The following is a 16,923-nucleotide window of genomic DNA, read 5'->3' as shown; positions in this document are numbered from 1 at the left end:
TAGAACAGTTGAACCCCATTGGCTCAAACTCCCAGGGACCGGCGAAAATTCACCGAGCCTCGGAATATTCGAGCTAAGGGGGAATGCTTCCCACCAGTTTAAAGATAGTTTCCCACCAGTTTAAAGATAGTTGTCCTCCAAGCTAATAAAGAATTCAAGCCAAGCAAGTTTGAGCCAACACAGTTTGACTGCACAGTAAAAATTGAGGTTAAATCCTTACAAAGCTTGATACAAGTTTCCAAACAAATCCTACATTTTAACCCTTGATAGCTTGATCCTGTTGACAGGGATTTGAGAGGTTTCAAGAAATTGGAGCCTGATTATTCTTATTTAGCTTAAGTTATGACATTATTCAGTGAAATGTCTGAAAGTTAGCAACAGAATAAACTAGAACTGTAAGCCATAGGCTAACGAATACCCCCCACCCCTCCATGTCTAGGTTGTTTGCCCTGGAGTTAGGCCGGACAAAGCTAATTTTGCCTACAAGGGGAGATAACTCCAGTCAGGGTCATGTGACCTGTACCAAATTCACAGAGGCGAAAGTTTACAACATGGCCATTAATTTCTGAAAGTTTGATAAAGATTTGTTGAATAATAACAAAGATGAATCCCGGACAGGGCTTATTTTGCCTACTTTAACACATCAAGGGGAGATAACTCCAGTCAGGGTCATGTGACCTGTACCAAATTCACAGAGGCGAAAGTTTACAACATGGCCATTAATTTCTGAAAGTTTGAAAAAGATTTGTTGAATAATAACAAAGATGAATCCCGGACAGGGCTTATTTTGCCTACTTTAACACATCAAGGGGAGATAACTCTAGTCAGGGTCATGTGACCCGTACCAATTTCACAGAGGCGCAAGTTTACATCATGGCCATTAATATCTGAAAGTTTGAAAAAGATTTGTTCAATAACGACAAAGATGAATCCCGGACAAAAAAAAACGGACGGACAGACGGACAGACAGACAGACGGACAGACGGACAACCCGATTCCAGTATACCCCCCCTAAACTTTGTTTTGGGGGGTATAACTAGCAAGTTCAAACTGCTTTTCAACTTTCAATTCTATCTTGCACAAGGTAATTCTTGTCATCTGCAAGAATACAATGACAGAGGGATTGTGCTATGTTTGGAACGTCACTCATGCCAGTATAATAACACATATTGACCTTGGGTTAAAAAAAATACATTTGGTTTGAGTTACTCAACCCTAACTACGAAAAAGGTGCCGACCCAACCCTACTTTTTTGTTGGTAATTTATTGTTTTAAAAATTAAAAAAAAAATACAATGTTTTTAATTGTGTGTTTTAAAATGAAGTTTTAATGCTTTGTTCAGAAGTTCATTTTATAATCATTCTCCAATGACGAAAATTATGTTCTTTCATAAAGCCTAATAAAAGAAAAAAAAAGAAAAGCAGCCTTCTTACTAAACCTGTTTTTGAAAAGAATTTAACTCTTACCAAAACAATTTTTTTTTACCTTGTAATATCAGTTTGTGTATACCACGTGATAAATTGCATCATAAATGCCAAGTCCGAAGGCAATATTTTGCTCTGAATCAAATGAAACATAGCGCAGTCTACACCGCTCACAGGGCCCGGCCTTCAGTCATTTATCAGAGTTTGAATGGGAGTTTAATTTCTGAAAACACCTCGATTTTTTTAAGTCAATTGTCATCATTGGAGAATGGTGTTGAAGTAATCTTCTGTATAAAGCTCTGAAGTTTTCTAACTACATTTTAAAACACACACTTAAAAACAACATTTTTTATCATTTTTTTTTTTACCAAATGACTATATTAAACGGCAGGGTCGGCGCTTATTTCGTAGGTAGAATCAGGTAACCCGAACCAAATGTGTTGTTTTTTTCAGGCCTCATACACATGAAACATCTCCCAAGATATTTTGGCATGCACTGGTATATTTCCAGAACAGGAAATGCTCAAAATAACCAGCTATAAACTGAACCAGTAAAACAAATGCAATGAGGAGATGTCAGACAGATCAACAACAAATGGATCCAACAGAATCCTCTGCTTCTCAGCTGCCATTTTATTTTAGCACACAATATGTATGAGTAATTGATAATTGAACAATCAATTACCAAACCAAATCTGTGCCGTACATATAGAAATATTATAAGTACAGTAAATCTTTATGTGAAATCTTACAGCCAAAAGCTTGTTACAAGTTTCCAAACAAATGCTTCATTTTGACCATTTGACTGTAAGTTTTTTATAAGCATTTTGACAAATTCAACTGGTCATCTACATATCTGGCCCCAATTTCTCGAAACTTCTTAAGCTTGACAGGCTTAAAAAGCTTATTCCAACTAGCTGAATTACATATTCCAACTAGCTGAATTACATATATTCAAATTTGATTTGGATAAGTGGAAAATAGTTTATTGTGATATTCATAAAGATAATTCCTATGTATAAAGGTCTAAAAATAGTACGCAGATAATTGGAAATCACAATAATTGAGCTTAGCTTAATCCTGTTGTAAGGGACTTAAAATTTTCGAGAAAATTGAGCCTGATTATTCTTATTTAGCTTAAGTTATGATATTATTTGGTAAAATGTCTGAAAGTTAGCAACCGAATAAACTACCAAGTTCAAACTGCTTTTCAACTTTCAATTCTTTCTTGCACAAGGTAATTCTTGTCATCTGCAAGATTACAATGACAGAGGGACTGTGCTTTGTTAGGAAGAATTCCAGCTTTCGCAGGTGTTTAAAGGTCAACCTCCTGCCACTCATCTGATACTCACTCCCTGCGTCAGATTTGGCGTTGATAATGTGTCAGCCAATGAGGTAGTATTCTAAGACAGTTAATGACCTCACTCCGCCCATTCTTAATCATTAAAATTTTACTAGTGTCATCGAACTATAACATTATATAAATGCTTAACAACAGATTGTTTTTTAAATGTTGCTTTAAAGTGCTTACACATAATCTTGTCTAAATAAGGACTTTTTCAAGATGAATACCAAATAGACAACAGTTACTGCGTTTGTTTAACTGTCTGAACATATGCCCAAACCTACCGGCATGTTTTTCAGCACTAGGTTTTCGTACAGGGGCACTAGCCAGGATCTTCCAGTTAACTTCTTGGACACCTTCACTGAGCTCGTTGAGAACAGAGAGACACACAGCCAGAATCTTGTTCCAATTGTGGGGATGACCACCTGGAAATTTGGAGTTAACAGATAAGTGAGAAGACATTGCCATGAGGTTCTATCATATTAATGGGTGCATGACATTGAACAATGTCGTTCCAGATAGATATGTAATAAATATACCATTTTAACAACTGGACTCACCGTCGATATCCAATCATAACAACTGGTTATGTATTGTTTTGCCATCCTGGGTTGGGTTAGTAAAATTAATTGTAACAGTATGGTAAAACTACAACTGCCTGAATCAAAAGAGGGATCTCCTATCATTTTTGTAGTAAAGGTTATCATGACCTTGACCTTTGACCTACTGCCCCACAATAAATGAGGGTCAGCAACCGACCATGAAAAATGATGAAACAACAAGTAATTCAAAAGTTATTGATCTGAGACATAAGTGTGACACTGACGCTGTGAACAATGCCGCTAGTATTTTTCTCCTCAAGAGTCTACCATGCTTCGCAGGGGACAAAAAAAACTCATGATGGCAATACCTGGTTGGCTAAGACTAAACAGCTCTTTTCGTCGACCAAGTGAATGCTTAGACAGATGGTTGAGATCCTGGAAGCCTAGGGCCTGAAATGTATATAATTATGTTTAAGTTGCAAGTTTAATTTTAATTATTTTACCACTATATTCCTATAATACTACTGATTTAAAAAAATAAATAATAAAAATAACAAATCACATGTATGTACACTGCAAAATAGTAAAAATGTTGTACGACGTTGTGAATCTCAAAATAATAAAACATTCTTATACTGCATTATATGAACTGGATTTTTATACCAGTAACTGCAAAGAAAAGCTGGACCGAATTTTAGCGTAGAATCGGTCCAGCGTAGCCAAAAATTGGTCCAAACTGGCAAATTGTCAGTTTTTTGAACCCCTGATCTAAAGGCCAATACAGTTATGGTGCTAGGAATTACTTACCCCCATTGGGGATGGGTGTTTTGGACATAGGTAGACTTTTTCCCTTCCTGTTTCATAACTTGGAAATGAATAAAACAATACAATGAAGAGTACTGGTAGTTATCAGTTTGTACACACCTGAAGTAGAGGCAGGCTTGTGCAGGACATGGCATCAACCAGACACTTGTTCTTGAAATTGTCGAACATCGTGCTGATTGGAAATTCATAGCTCTGAAATATGGGGAGTATATGCACATGTGTATATAACAAAATGAGTATCTTCAATGTTTTGTAAGAGAGCATTAACTAGATATCGCATTATTCAAAAATAATCATGCAGTGCTCTAGCTAGGCCTAAACAGCAGGGTGGGGCAGCTCCACCTCGCTGCCGTTTTCCAGTACCCTGCTGCCCTTTAACTTCATCCTTCTGTGCATTTTTGTTTCACAGAGTCAATTTTCATCAAAAATTAAAAATAAAATAAATATACATAATTATGAACCTTTAGTAAGCATTACAGCCATGGTATTATTAATAAACTATTAGTACAACAGATACACAATAAGAATTGAACATTGACCCTTGCAAGTGCCCCACTAAGGCTCATTCAATGCACATCAAAAGTGCCCTTTCTAACTAGCACCCTGCCCTTTTCAAATCTTGGTTGGAACACAGATTCATGTCTTTTATTTTTTAAAAGAGGCCAATGATGACCACTCACAAGAGTAAAAGTTTTATAACCTTCAATTTGATGTAAATTTTTCAAATTCTGCTTGACCATTCTGTGAAACTTAACCCATGCCTTCTGTGACAATGTCTTATTTGCCAGTTGATATGGCTTGAAATAGTTTATGTAGTAAATTTTAAACTTTACCTTGAACTGATTAACACACTTCCACTACCATATTAGTTTTATCTCAGAGAAAGGCACATTGTGTTATCGGGTTAGGGCAGTGGTTAGTGCACTTGCTTCCCATCAAGACGACCCCTGTTTCGATTCCCAACCTGGGCGCATGTGAATTTGGTAAGAGGTCACCAAGCTGGACAAGTGGGTTTTCTTTCGGTACTTCGATTTTCCCCACAACACAAGACCACACTCTTGCCCAACGAGAGTAACTTACCGGTAGTATAAGTATTCATACTTTCTTCACAATAGTTAAAACTAACTTAAAGATACATTATTATGCATACAAGCATTTACAAAAAAAGCACAAGAACTGCAGTGCAATTTTTTGTCTGAATTTAACATTCAAAAAGTAGGCATAACTCAACAATTATTAAAGATGAAAGTATGGGCCTCACAATACTTGCACATGTGTACCAAGTTCCATTTGAATATCCCAAACAGTTTTTGAGTTATGGAAGATAAAGCTTTTGCACAACAATGATGCCAACTCCAACGTTATGACAATACCAATACTTTTAAAGTAGACAGAACGATGAAGGAAGCCAGGGTTTTTTCTATAGTACCCACAGTTCCGACTATCGGACCCATTCCCAAAGCAAAACATAAGATATTTTTCCCAATCTTCAGAAAAAAATCCCAATCCAATTTTTTTTATATTTTTTTTTTAGAAATTCTTTTTACCTGTACTGGTTCATTTTCAACATCCTAATGAATAATGTGATGTGAAGTTTTTTTGGTAATTGAACTCAGAAATCATTGATTTTCATCACATTCAGAGATATGAAATATTATCTGTCATGATTTATTGCAATAGATATTTACACCCCAAAGATTGATATTTCAGCCATTGTGGGTCTTTTAAAGGGAAACTAAACTAATATTAAATCATTTCCTAATTCACGGGAGACTAGACAGCTTTCTTTTCACTGTAAATTTTCCCAATTTCCGTATTTTCACGATGCAAAATTTCCCAAAATGACTAGGGTCTTTTTCCCAAAAAGGGCAGAAAAAGCCCTGGAAGCTTGAAACTTCTGATGGAAATTTTGGCCAAATACCTCTGTGTTGTATATCTTATGAAGAAGAGCCGCAAGGGTCCAGGAGAACTGTATAAACACTCCCAGTAACAGGGTCTGCCACAGCAGGGCCACATCAAATAGCAGCCCTCTCATACTGTCCAGTCTAGGGCCTGGCCTGAAATAGTGGAGTTTAGGTGGGAACTGTATAAACACTCCCAGTAACAGGGTCTGCCACAGCAGGGCCACATCAAATAACAGCCCTCTCATACTGTCCAGTCTGGGGCCTGGCCTGAAATAGTGGAGTTTATGTGGGAACTGTATAAACACTCCCAGTAACAGGGTTTGCCACAGCAGGGCCACATCAAATAACAGCCCTCTCATACTGTCCAGTCTGGGGCCTGGCCTGAAATAGTGGAGTTTAGGTGGGAACTGTATAAACACTCCCAGTAACAGGGTGTGCCACAGCAGGGCCACATCAAATAGCAGTCCTCTCATACTGTCCAGTCTGGGGCCTGGCCTGAAATAGTGGAGTTTAGGTGGGAACTGTATAAACACTCCCAGTAACAGGGTCTGCCACAGCAGGGCCACATCAAATAGCAGCCCTCTCATACTGTCCAGTCTAGGGCCTGGCCTGAAATAGTGGAGTTTATGTGGGAACTGTATAAACACTCCCAGTAACAGGGTCTGCCACAGCAGGGCCACATCAAATAGCAGCCCTCTCATACTGTCCAGTCTAGGGCCTGGCCTGAAATAGTGGAGTTTAGGTGGGAACTGTATAAACACTCCCAGTAACAGGGTCTGCCACAGCAGGGCCACATCAAATAGCAGCCCTCTCATACTGTCCAGTCTGGGGCCTGGCCTGAAATAGTGGAGTTTAGGTGGGAACTGTATAAACACTCCCAGTAACAGGGTCTGCCACAGCAGGGCCACATCAAATAACAGCCCTCTCATACTGTCCAGTCTAGGGCCTGGCCTGAAATAGTGGAGTTTAGGTGGGAACTGTATAAACACTCCCAGTAACAGGGTCTGCCACAGCAGGGCCACATCAAATAGCAGCCCTCTCATACTGTCCAGTCTAGGGCCTGGCTTGAAGCATGCACAATTTTGCTTAAAACATAATGATAACTAAAACACAGAATGCTTGTTTCTCCCAACAACACCAGAAATAAGCAACATCAAACATCAGCCTCTGTCAAGTGTCCAGTCTCGTGACAACAACTCACATTCATAATCAAAATTAAATCTTTAAACGACTTACCCATAGTTTAAAGAAAGACTTGAAGCAATGAAATCTCTGGGAATTCCACCTGCAATATTAAACAATATGAGTGAATTAATTTTATTACCCTTTGATTTAATGCAATTATGACATTTCAAAGAAATGTCACAATTCCATCTTGGAAATGCGTTCACAGATGAAATAAAATAATTTTATATTTCATCATTGACACCATTTATTAGATAATTTAATTATCTATAAAAAATGTATTCACATAAAAAAGATTTAGTAATGGAGTAATATTGATTTTAAGGTCATACTGCTGTATTCATTTGCTCATTTTCAAATATCCTGAAAAGTACCTATACAGATAAGGACTGCTTATCAGTAAGATGGCTATTGACTGGGAGGTGTTATCTGGCCACTTGTCTATGTGCTAAAGGGTTAAAAAAAAACAGCAACAAGGCATTTGATCATGTTTAGTATACTCACCAAGAAGATAGAATCCAAGGTAGAAAAACTTTATCTGCCAGACCACATGTCCCAAAGCCGACCAGACTGTACTGGCTAGCTGGCAACGTACTTGGGCATATTTGGCTTCCTGCAAAACATACAATTTTTAGAATGATTACACAATAGGATAAATCAAACATAGTTAAATTATCCGCTAAACCACAATGTTCGACAGCCAAACTAGCCATACCCACTAGAAAATATCAGACCGGAGCACATCCAGCTTTCATGAATGATCAAGTATACAATTGAGATTTTTATCAGTACTGTAAACAAAATTTTATCACTATTTCACTTTTTTTTCAACTTTACATTAGTTTTGCAATGTTATGCAATTGGCCACGAGTCTAATCCACACATTCAAAACTTTCTCCATCAATGTTATTACAAAATATCTCTTCATGTTTTCTCATGGGTTTATATATTTTTTGCTTTCTCAAAACCTAATGTCAAGGATCGAAATAAAAGAAAGCCCATTGAATGCAGTGTATGTTACAGCAAATGTGTGTTTGGTTCATTTCTATGCATTTCAGCTCTTAAATCCCAAGAAAATACCACCTCAAGTGTGCTTTTAATAAATCAACCACTTGTCAATTTAACCCTATCCTGGCACCGAACAAATACAGGACTTTAGACACGAGATGATTTCCCACTGTCACAATTTTGATAGACAGGGTGAGACAACCATTGGGGTTTATTTACATCACTGTGTTTTTCACCCCAGGGATTTTTATTGCCTGAAACATTCTCATTCTATGGGTTTTGACAAGCTCTAGAATTAAATCAACAAATTTTGTTCCTACACCGATGGCGGTAAAAATCACTCACCTGGGCTTGGGGAAAGCGTATGACATGGTTCTGTTGGATGTAGTGATGCACAATGTACATGAGGCCTGTGTATCCACCGTATAACACCAGAAACAGATGGTGCTCATTGATACACCGTGATTCACTGAAATACAGACACATATGGGGCAAATAATCATTGCCTGTCATTGAGGTACAGAACCAACAATTACATATACAGAGTTCTCAATAAGTTTCTGTTGAGCCGTCTAAAATAGTAAAGTAACCGACCAGCTACAACTTATTCCACCTAAAATTCACTTATTTTTCCAAATATACATGTAAACTGGATCAATTGTAATTTGAAGAGTCCAGTTTGGCCAACAGTTTGTTTTTATGTCTACAATTGCAAAGTGAGCTAGTTCAATGCTCCAGTAATTAACACTTGGTCCTGAGAATATAATTGAGAGTACCAGCACAGATTACTTCACTACTTTTTGCTATGTCGGCTAATAAAGGCCAAAAAAATTTTGGTTTGGTAGAGAAGCCCAAAGGTAGGCTTATTTTTATTGGGCTTTACATAAGAATGCTATTGTCATCATTGGAGAATCGTGTTAAAGTAATATTCTGTTTAAGGATTTGAAGGTTTTATAATACATAATAAAACACACTTAAACATTAAAAAATTTTCAATTTTTGTTTTTCAATAGTTTTTTTCCAACTGATTTTAAAACAGTAGGGTCTGTGCCTATTTCGTAGGTAGGGTCGGGTAACCCAAACCAAATGTATTATTTTTAGGCCTAAGTGTCTTTACAATCAAGCATAAACTCAAAGGGCTTCCAACCTGTCAGGCTCACACTTGAATGTAAGGCCGGCATATCGAGCCCCAAGGAGCCCTGTACACACCCAGCCAATCAGATGTCCTGAGCCCATGCAAATGGTCATATATAGTAACACCGGGCCCCGACATAGCTGACCAAGGTGGGAAAATCTTGTCACTGATGCAGTAGGCACCACTGAAAAAGAAAATAATAGTTACAGGTATATATGATGGTAAATTAATAGATCGTGTAAGAAAATTTGAATTTTACAGAATGGTAATATTGAAATAAGCTGTTCACGCCAAAAAAAATATTTTCCTAGTTTGTTTAACTTATATGAATAAATAATGTACAATGAAATAGGTGATACATGTATGTTTTACTGAATCAAAATCTCTAAATGTGAATTAAATCAGGCAATGATAATACATGCACTGTTGTCAAATGGACATGTATTATCTATCAATACATTTTTCATTTTTTTAAAAGATAGTACTGTTATAAAATAAATAAACTTTTTACCAAGAGCATCGAAGACCAAATGCCAAAATTCCTCTGCCGTTTTATTTCAGTTGTACAAGAGGCATAATTATACATTTTTAAAGCCGGAGTTACGGACCTTGCTATACATGTGTCTATTGTCTCTGGCAACATTAGTACCAAGTTTGATTTAAATATCTTAATTGATCTTGACCTTTTTCTTCAAAAAAACAGAAAAGGAAACAAATAATCAAGTACAACTCTGTTTAAGACACCATACCTGTAAATGTTTTTCTGCTGTATGAGTAAAACAGTCCATTTAAAATCATCAACAGCAGCACACAGCTGATGAAAGACAATGACAGCACGCATCCAAATGTATCTGGAAACAAAATCAACAATCATAAAACAATGAACTTATACTGTATCAGTGTTCTCAAATAGAAAAGTAACCAAGAAAGTACCGTATTATATCATGTATAGGACGCTAGCATAGATAGGACGCAGGCAAAAAATAGTGGGGAAAAACGGGTAAAAACCCTTAATATATAAGATAGGACGCAGTGGAAAAATGTCAAAATCGGAGCCGAAAAATTGAGGTTGGTAAAGCATTTACAACATATATTGAAGTGAAAAACAAACAAAAAATTGTATATAAGGCATAATTCGATAACTGTCTTATGTATTTCGATAATTATCGTCGTATTTCGGTAATTTAGCGTACACAACAATGATATAAGTCTTGACATTTTGAGAACATTCACGCATATTATACGACTTATACAAATGTGCCTTCTGACTGACAGTCAACCGTTGCAACCGTTGCAATAGTCCCGACATGCTTTCTCAATAACAGTCAACCGTTGCAACCGTTGCAATCGCAACCGTGTATTGTCAAAACTGATGATTGTTTTGTTAAGGCTTGTAGCTGTGCGGATTAAAGCATGTTGGCATAATTAATGCGTGTCCGTAATTAGTCTTGCCAGCGGAAGGCACGTCAGGTAAAGTGTGAACAAACAACCATACGGTATTTAACAATCACAATAGATTGTTCTATTGATGTTTTTTCTAATGACCGACAGCGGGTGTTTTTCACACCTTCGCACATTTGAAAAGATTTGATAGTGACAATAATGCTACTTTGCGTTATGCAAATTCCTTTATTATTTTTTTAAAACAGTAACATACAACAAAATGTTTGGTAAATATCGAATCATGAACAACGATTAATTGATATTTACCTCCTTTCCCGATTTTCCATTGCCGTTATAACTCAATCCAGTTAAAGTGCTGACTCACATTAAGTTTTTGTGAGTAGCGTCCCTTTTGTAAAAAAGTAAACACTCATGTTTGTTTTCAATTTATTTCTCAATAAATCATTTTTAAGTAAACATTCAATATATTTCTGCGTGTGGTAACTTTGTGATTTTATCTATATCAGTTGTTTTCTTCGGTGACGCAGTACAGATACTTACCATTACCGCATTCTTTCCCGGTCCGATATTTTTGACCTGAAAAGGACTTGGAAAAAAATGAGAAAAACAAATGAAATTCTAATAGCATAGAAAGGACGCAGGCAATTTTTAAGACGATAATTGGGGGTAAAAAAGTGCGTCCTATGCATGATATAATACGGTACTACTTATTATACTTGAAATTCTTTTATTGTTTTCAAATTTGAACCGGCCCAATTGCCATCCATTTTGGCCAGCAGCCTGTTCTTATTGAGAACACATACTTTATTTTTTAAATAACATGAGTTAGAGAGTGGCCGAGGTTATCTTTGACATGTTGTAAATAAAATAAATGATACCAAAGACATGTTGTAAATAAAATAAATGATACCAAAGGTGAAACTCTAGTCAACTAATTTGGACAATTATGAAATTGAAAAAAATATAATCAATAATGTATAATATCACTATCCAATAAAATATAATATCACTGTCCAATAAAATGTAATATCACTGTCCAATGTCCAATCTTTTTATAAAGCCAAAATCATGGGACACACACAGCTGACACTGATGTTTCTCATCAACTTTTCTTATTGTACCAATGCTAAGAAAATATAGTTCTACTTTAACATTATCATCAATGATAGATGCTGTCATAAAAATGAGACTTTTGGATGAACAAGCCTAAATTCTTACACCAGTGCTTAAACAAGCCCACAAATCATTTTACCAACGCACAGTTTGTGGACTTGTACTTATTTTGACCATTGAAAATTATTTTAAATCGACTTGTCAAAATAACCATCAACTTAAAACATAACTTTACGGTAATTCATTACCTGGAAGCCAACTAAGTGGATGGAGAGGCTGGAGTGTGGTCAGACTCACATAGAAGCCTGCAATCACTGGCAGAGAGAACACCGACCATGCCACTGCAGCGCCACTTCTCCAGACAAGCACCTGAATCACAGAGCATTTTTTATTTCAAATTCATTGCAGTGTTATGTATGTGGTAGGACTTTTTAAGCATACCATAAAGAGTTGAATGGCAGTCATAATTGAAATACCAGCAAACCACCTGTTTTGCATGCTTTAAAAAGTATATGCCAATATAAGCCTGCATATATGTCAATTAAAGACACATTTGCCTGAATCATGTGATCAGGCTGCAGAGCCCTCAATATGCTTTTGTGATTAAATTTATTTCAAAAGTCCCCCATAGTTCTTAATTACACTGTCAAAGGCTATATTTCCTGTTCCCCAAAAAATATTTCATTCTCCTTACTGCTACCTGTCACCTTTTGCTTTGGTGCAACACGGTTTACACCGGGCTTAGCATCAGCGTGTATCGCAGTTTAAATTGATTAACTCTTGCTTAAACCCATAATGTACTACAATTAAACCTTTGTAACCAAACAAGCACTGTGCAGTAGATGACTGTAGCAGACTGCCAGAGACGATGAAAAAAATTCAGAAAACGAGACAAAACAAGCATTTATTATATTGTTCTGGAAAACCCAATAGCCAATCAGTGCAAGTAGTAGTGAAATCTGAACATTTGGGCCATTAACCAAATATATCCCAAAGTTTTCCGGAGATGCCCGAGTTGTAGAGATCATGAAGGTTAATGCACTATACGGTGGGGCATTGTAATGCAATGACACGCTGTAGGATTCGAAAATTCGTTTTTGCAGACACAAAAAAGAAAATCAATTACTCATGAAATAAAGCAAGTATTTGTCCCAAAAGATTTCATAGGCCCGTCTGCTGATTTTGACAGGCATGCAGATTTTTATACGCCATGGGCATTGGGCTTGTGGCTTATTTGCAGACTGATAATGATCAATAATATAATATGTACTGATAAGCCTAGCCACAATAAATGCATATAGGGAACTTTTTTAACATTTGGATATACATTTTGATTCCTAAACACCACAAGTCGACTGAATCATACCAATGTAAAATGTATTCTTCAACTGTAACTCCACAATATTTAACACTGCATTGTTAAATAAAACCACAAAGTTAAACAAATTATTTTGAGCCAATACCTTTGTACTTTCTCTTATTACACTTGAAGTGTTTTATGAAACACAAATTTATATCAATCTGTCAACAAAGCATCGCCATTTTTTAACTATCTAGCAGGTGCTCGTTATCGTTCCGCTCAATATACTTAGCACTGGGATCTGTCATTCTTGTCTAGGAAAACAAGTGGGATATGGACGCGCAGTCAACAACAAAAAAATCGTCAAAAGACTCTGAAGCGGCTGTTTACATGGACTATGATAAGCCATACACTGGCAGCTCAATATGGCTTGGTTTGACATGAAGTAAAGGGTTAAACGAAATCTGCACAAGTCAGATGTTTTAAGTAACACTGTAATGTTTTGGGGATGACATCACTTCCGGCGTAAGTAAACAACTCTGGACAACGTCTTCAAATTTATTAATTTAATTCATATATTACGTTACAGTGTTAAAACAGACTGAAAAATGTAAAAAATAAGATGCGCGTGTATTTTTCTAATGTATTGATAAAAGTTTTTTCGCAATATTCCGTGAAACATGGAATTAACGGTGACTGAAAGTGTTATGGAAACCGGCGTCGCACTTATGGAGAAACGGCAATATCAGTTGAATGAACAGGAAACGCTGAAGAAAAAGTACAGCGCATGTGATAGAGACACTGTTACTATAGAAGACACTGGAGGAGGGACTATGTTCCGGTTCAACACAGGAACTTACGAAGTGTTTAAGGCTGCCGCTGAACAATTCTACAGCTCGGGAAAAATGCAAGGCCAGAGTTTCATGACAAAAAGCAGCGGCTTGTCGAGACTAAATTTAAGGTCAACAATGGTAAGGGACATTATACCTTAAATATGTATTACACGGCCTGTTCATGTCTTGTAAACGGAAAAAAAATTGAATGGTTCCACGAAGATCATCTGCCGGAAATAGTATCTTCTATCGAAAATAATTTAGCAGAAAGGGGCGTTACGGTGCAAGATATTAATTTGTCGTTAAAAGAGTTGCTGCACCCATCGAACCTTGTCATTCAGCCTGAAGAAGAAACAGTGACTTTAATTGACTGCGACAGTGAAGTTCAATTAAGAATACATACCGATACAGAATGCCGCGTAGAAAATAAACAAGTACAAACGAAGTCGATGCCATAGATTTCCAACATCCCATCTCGGAAACCATTGATTTACTCAAAAGTCTACAAGAATCTGTCAGTCGATTAGAAACTAATCTGGAATATCATATTACCCAGACAGAAGAGGGTTTTGCTCAACTACGGGATGAAATGTTCAGCGTCAAAAGACAAAATAAAACAAACTCTGATTTTACTGACCGTCACCTTGAAGATGTGGAATCGAGTACTATGCAGCTGAAGTCTTCTTGTGAAAAAATGAACAAATCCAATGCAAATAAATTGCAAGCGATATGTGACGCAGTGAAACAACTAAATGAAACATTGAAATTGCAGAATAAACCAATTTCTACAAAAATAACATCACAGAAAACAGCTTTTGAAAACGACGTGAGACCGATTGAGCACAAAACAAAAACACTGGTGATTGGGGATTCAATCCTCAAATGTATGAAATTTCGGCGTCTGCATTCAAAAGTTGAACTTGACGTAAATCCAGGCAAGAAGTTATCACACATCTGCACTAAGTTAAATGATTCAAGCAAGGAAGAGTGGCATTCGGTTATAATCTACGCCGGCGGGAATGATGCTGCCCGGGCTCCACTGGATACAATCTACGGAGATCTTAAGAAAACCGTTGAACTTTTGCGCCAGTGTGAATGTAAAGTTTATGTTTGCACTGTGTGTCCACGACGGGATGCAAATGTCTCTCCGATAAATAAATTGGTACAGCGTGTGTGTGCAGAGACTGATGCTGAGGTAATGGATATATATAGCTCCTTCGTCTACCGAAATGGCAACGCGGTCCAACATCTTTTCCATAGTGATGGTATACACATTAATGACCATGGTGAAACAAGGCTATTTCAATGCATCAATCGCCGTGTTAATATTGCAGACAGGAGAGATTTTCCATCACCGTCTTTGCAAGGTGACAACAATTCCAACAGGAACGGTTACCAATATCAGGTGCGGCACGAAAAACAAACTGGCCACTTCACTGGAAACGCTTACACTAGACATCCGGTTGGACAGTTTACTAGAAGGAATCGGTTCACAGAATGGTCTTGTAATGAACAGTATGTGCGACCTGAGACCAAAAGAAACGAGATAACCGGAAGAGATGGTTGTAATTATCCTATGCGCCATCCATATCAAAGACATCTCTAACAGAACACCGGAAGGGATCCCTGTACCGGAAGTGGCTATCGAGAATATCCGGTGCGACAGCTGACGGGAAGGTATCACCCCACGGGAAGCTCCGGGGCGGAACTTCCGGCGCGACAAGACGCCGGAAGAAATAATTTCACCAGAAGTGCAATGTACGAACATCCGGCGCGACAGGATATTGGAAGGTATCACTCTGCCGGAAGCGTGTGGTATAAACATTATGGCCGACATGACACTGGAAGAGATCTGCCCACCGGAAGCGGTTGGTATACGCAGCCAGAACGACAGCGAACCGGAAGGAACGAGCTTGCCGGAAGGACTGGCTATGGACTTGCGGGAGAACGATCTGAGCACGGGCAATCCCATCCCTATCTATAGACAGTCCTCATATGAAGGTGTTATGCACGGACATAGTTACAACAAGACTAGAGTCTTTTGTACGAACTGCAATATGGATAATCATGCAACAGAAGCATGTCGACGACTTTTCTATTAGGGATTTTACTAGCAAGAACAGGTTTGAAAATTTGCTTAATATTTGTTCAGAGTGTAATTTTTATAATTGTGTATGTGTTAGACGTAATATTTCTGCTAAAAGCATCAACCTTAAATGCAATCACAAGTACAGCACTAATGAAACACTATCAGGTAAAGTATTTATAAATGAACACGATGACACCTTTCATTTTCGTTGCAAAGATTTACACATTGCATGCTTGAATGTCCAACATTTCTTGCCAAAATTTGATGAAATCAAATATCATTTGATGTCATCGCGCAAAACTTTTGATATTTTTGGGTTCTGTGAAACATTTTTGACTGCCAGAATTTCAGACAAAATGATAAACGTTCCTGGTTATATTTTTGAACGTAAAGATAGAAACACTAAAAAGGGCGGTGGCATATTGGTGTACATAAGAAAAGATATCCCATTCATTCGCAGAAAAGAGTTTGAGTCTGAACACATTGAAGCAATTTGGATTGAAGTATGTTTTTGCAATGCCAAACCATTTCTAGTGTGTTTCATTTATAGACCACCTGATAGTAAGTTAGAATGGATTAATATGTTCAGTAATCAGTTAAAGAATGTTGAAGACTTAAATTTAGAGTATCATATCATAGGAGACATTAACATAAATTATAATGCCGAATGTGGGTCATTTAAAATTACTGCATGGCAGGATTGTATTATAAAATACGGATTAAACCAGCTTATAGATGTTCCTACAAGGGTAACAGAGAAAACATCTTCTATTATAGATCATGTATATACGAACTCAGTGGATCGAGTATGTGAAG

At 37.2% G+C, this 16,923-nt stretch overlaps 1 protein-coding gene across 1 annotated transcript in view; it reads right to left on the bottom strand.

Moving 5' to 3' along the window:
• The window catches only part of LOC128212771 (nucleoporin NDC1-like), a 30,901-nt gene that overhangs the window by 10,895 nt on the left and 3,083 nt on the right, over positions 1 to 16,923 (bottom strand). Inside the window, exons 2-11 of the mRNA XM_052918075.1 lie at positions 12,134 to 12,254; positions 10,118 to 10,219; positions 9,381 to 9,552; positions 8,579 to 8,702; positions 7,730 to 7,838; positions 7,277 to 7,325; positions 6,058 to 6,193; positions 4,236 to 4,328; positions 3,680 to 3,761; positions 3,054 to 3,194 (exon numbers count right to left, since the gene is read on the bottom strand). Coding sequence (XP_052774035.1) covers positions 3,054 to 3,194; positions 3,680 to 3,761; positions 4,236 to 4,328; positions 6,058 to 6,193; positions 7,277 to 7,325; positions 7,730 to 7,838; positions 8,579 to 8,702; positions 9,381 to 9,552; positions 10,118 to 10,219; positions 12,134 to 12,254 — 1,129 coding nt within the window. The remainder of the gene's footprint in view (positions 1 to 3,053; positions 3,195 to 3,679; positions 3,762 to 4,235; positions 4,329 to 6,057; positions 6,194 to 7,276; positions 7,326 to 7,729; positions 7,839 to 8,578; positions 8,703 to 9,380; positions 9,553 to 10,117; positions 10,220 to 12,133; positions 12,255 to 16,923) is intronic.

This window comes from Mya arenaria, chromosome 13 (assembly GCF_026914265.1).
Source record: "Mya arenaria isolate MELC-2E11 chromosome 13, ASM2691426v1".
NCBI classification, from domain to species: domain Eukaryota; kingdom Metazoa; phylum Mollusca; class Bivalvia; order Myida; family Myidae; genus Mya; species Mya arenaria.
The sequence above is the reverse complement of the archived record's forward strand: the minus strand, read 5'-3'. Positions and strand labels throughout refer to the sequence as shown.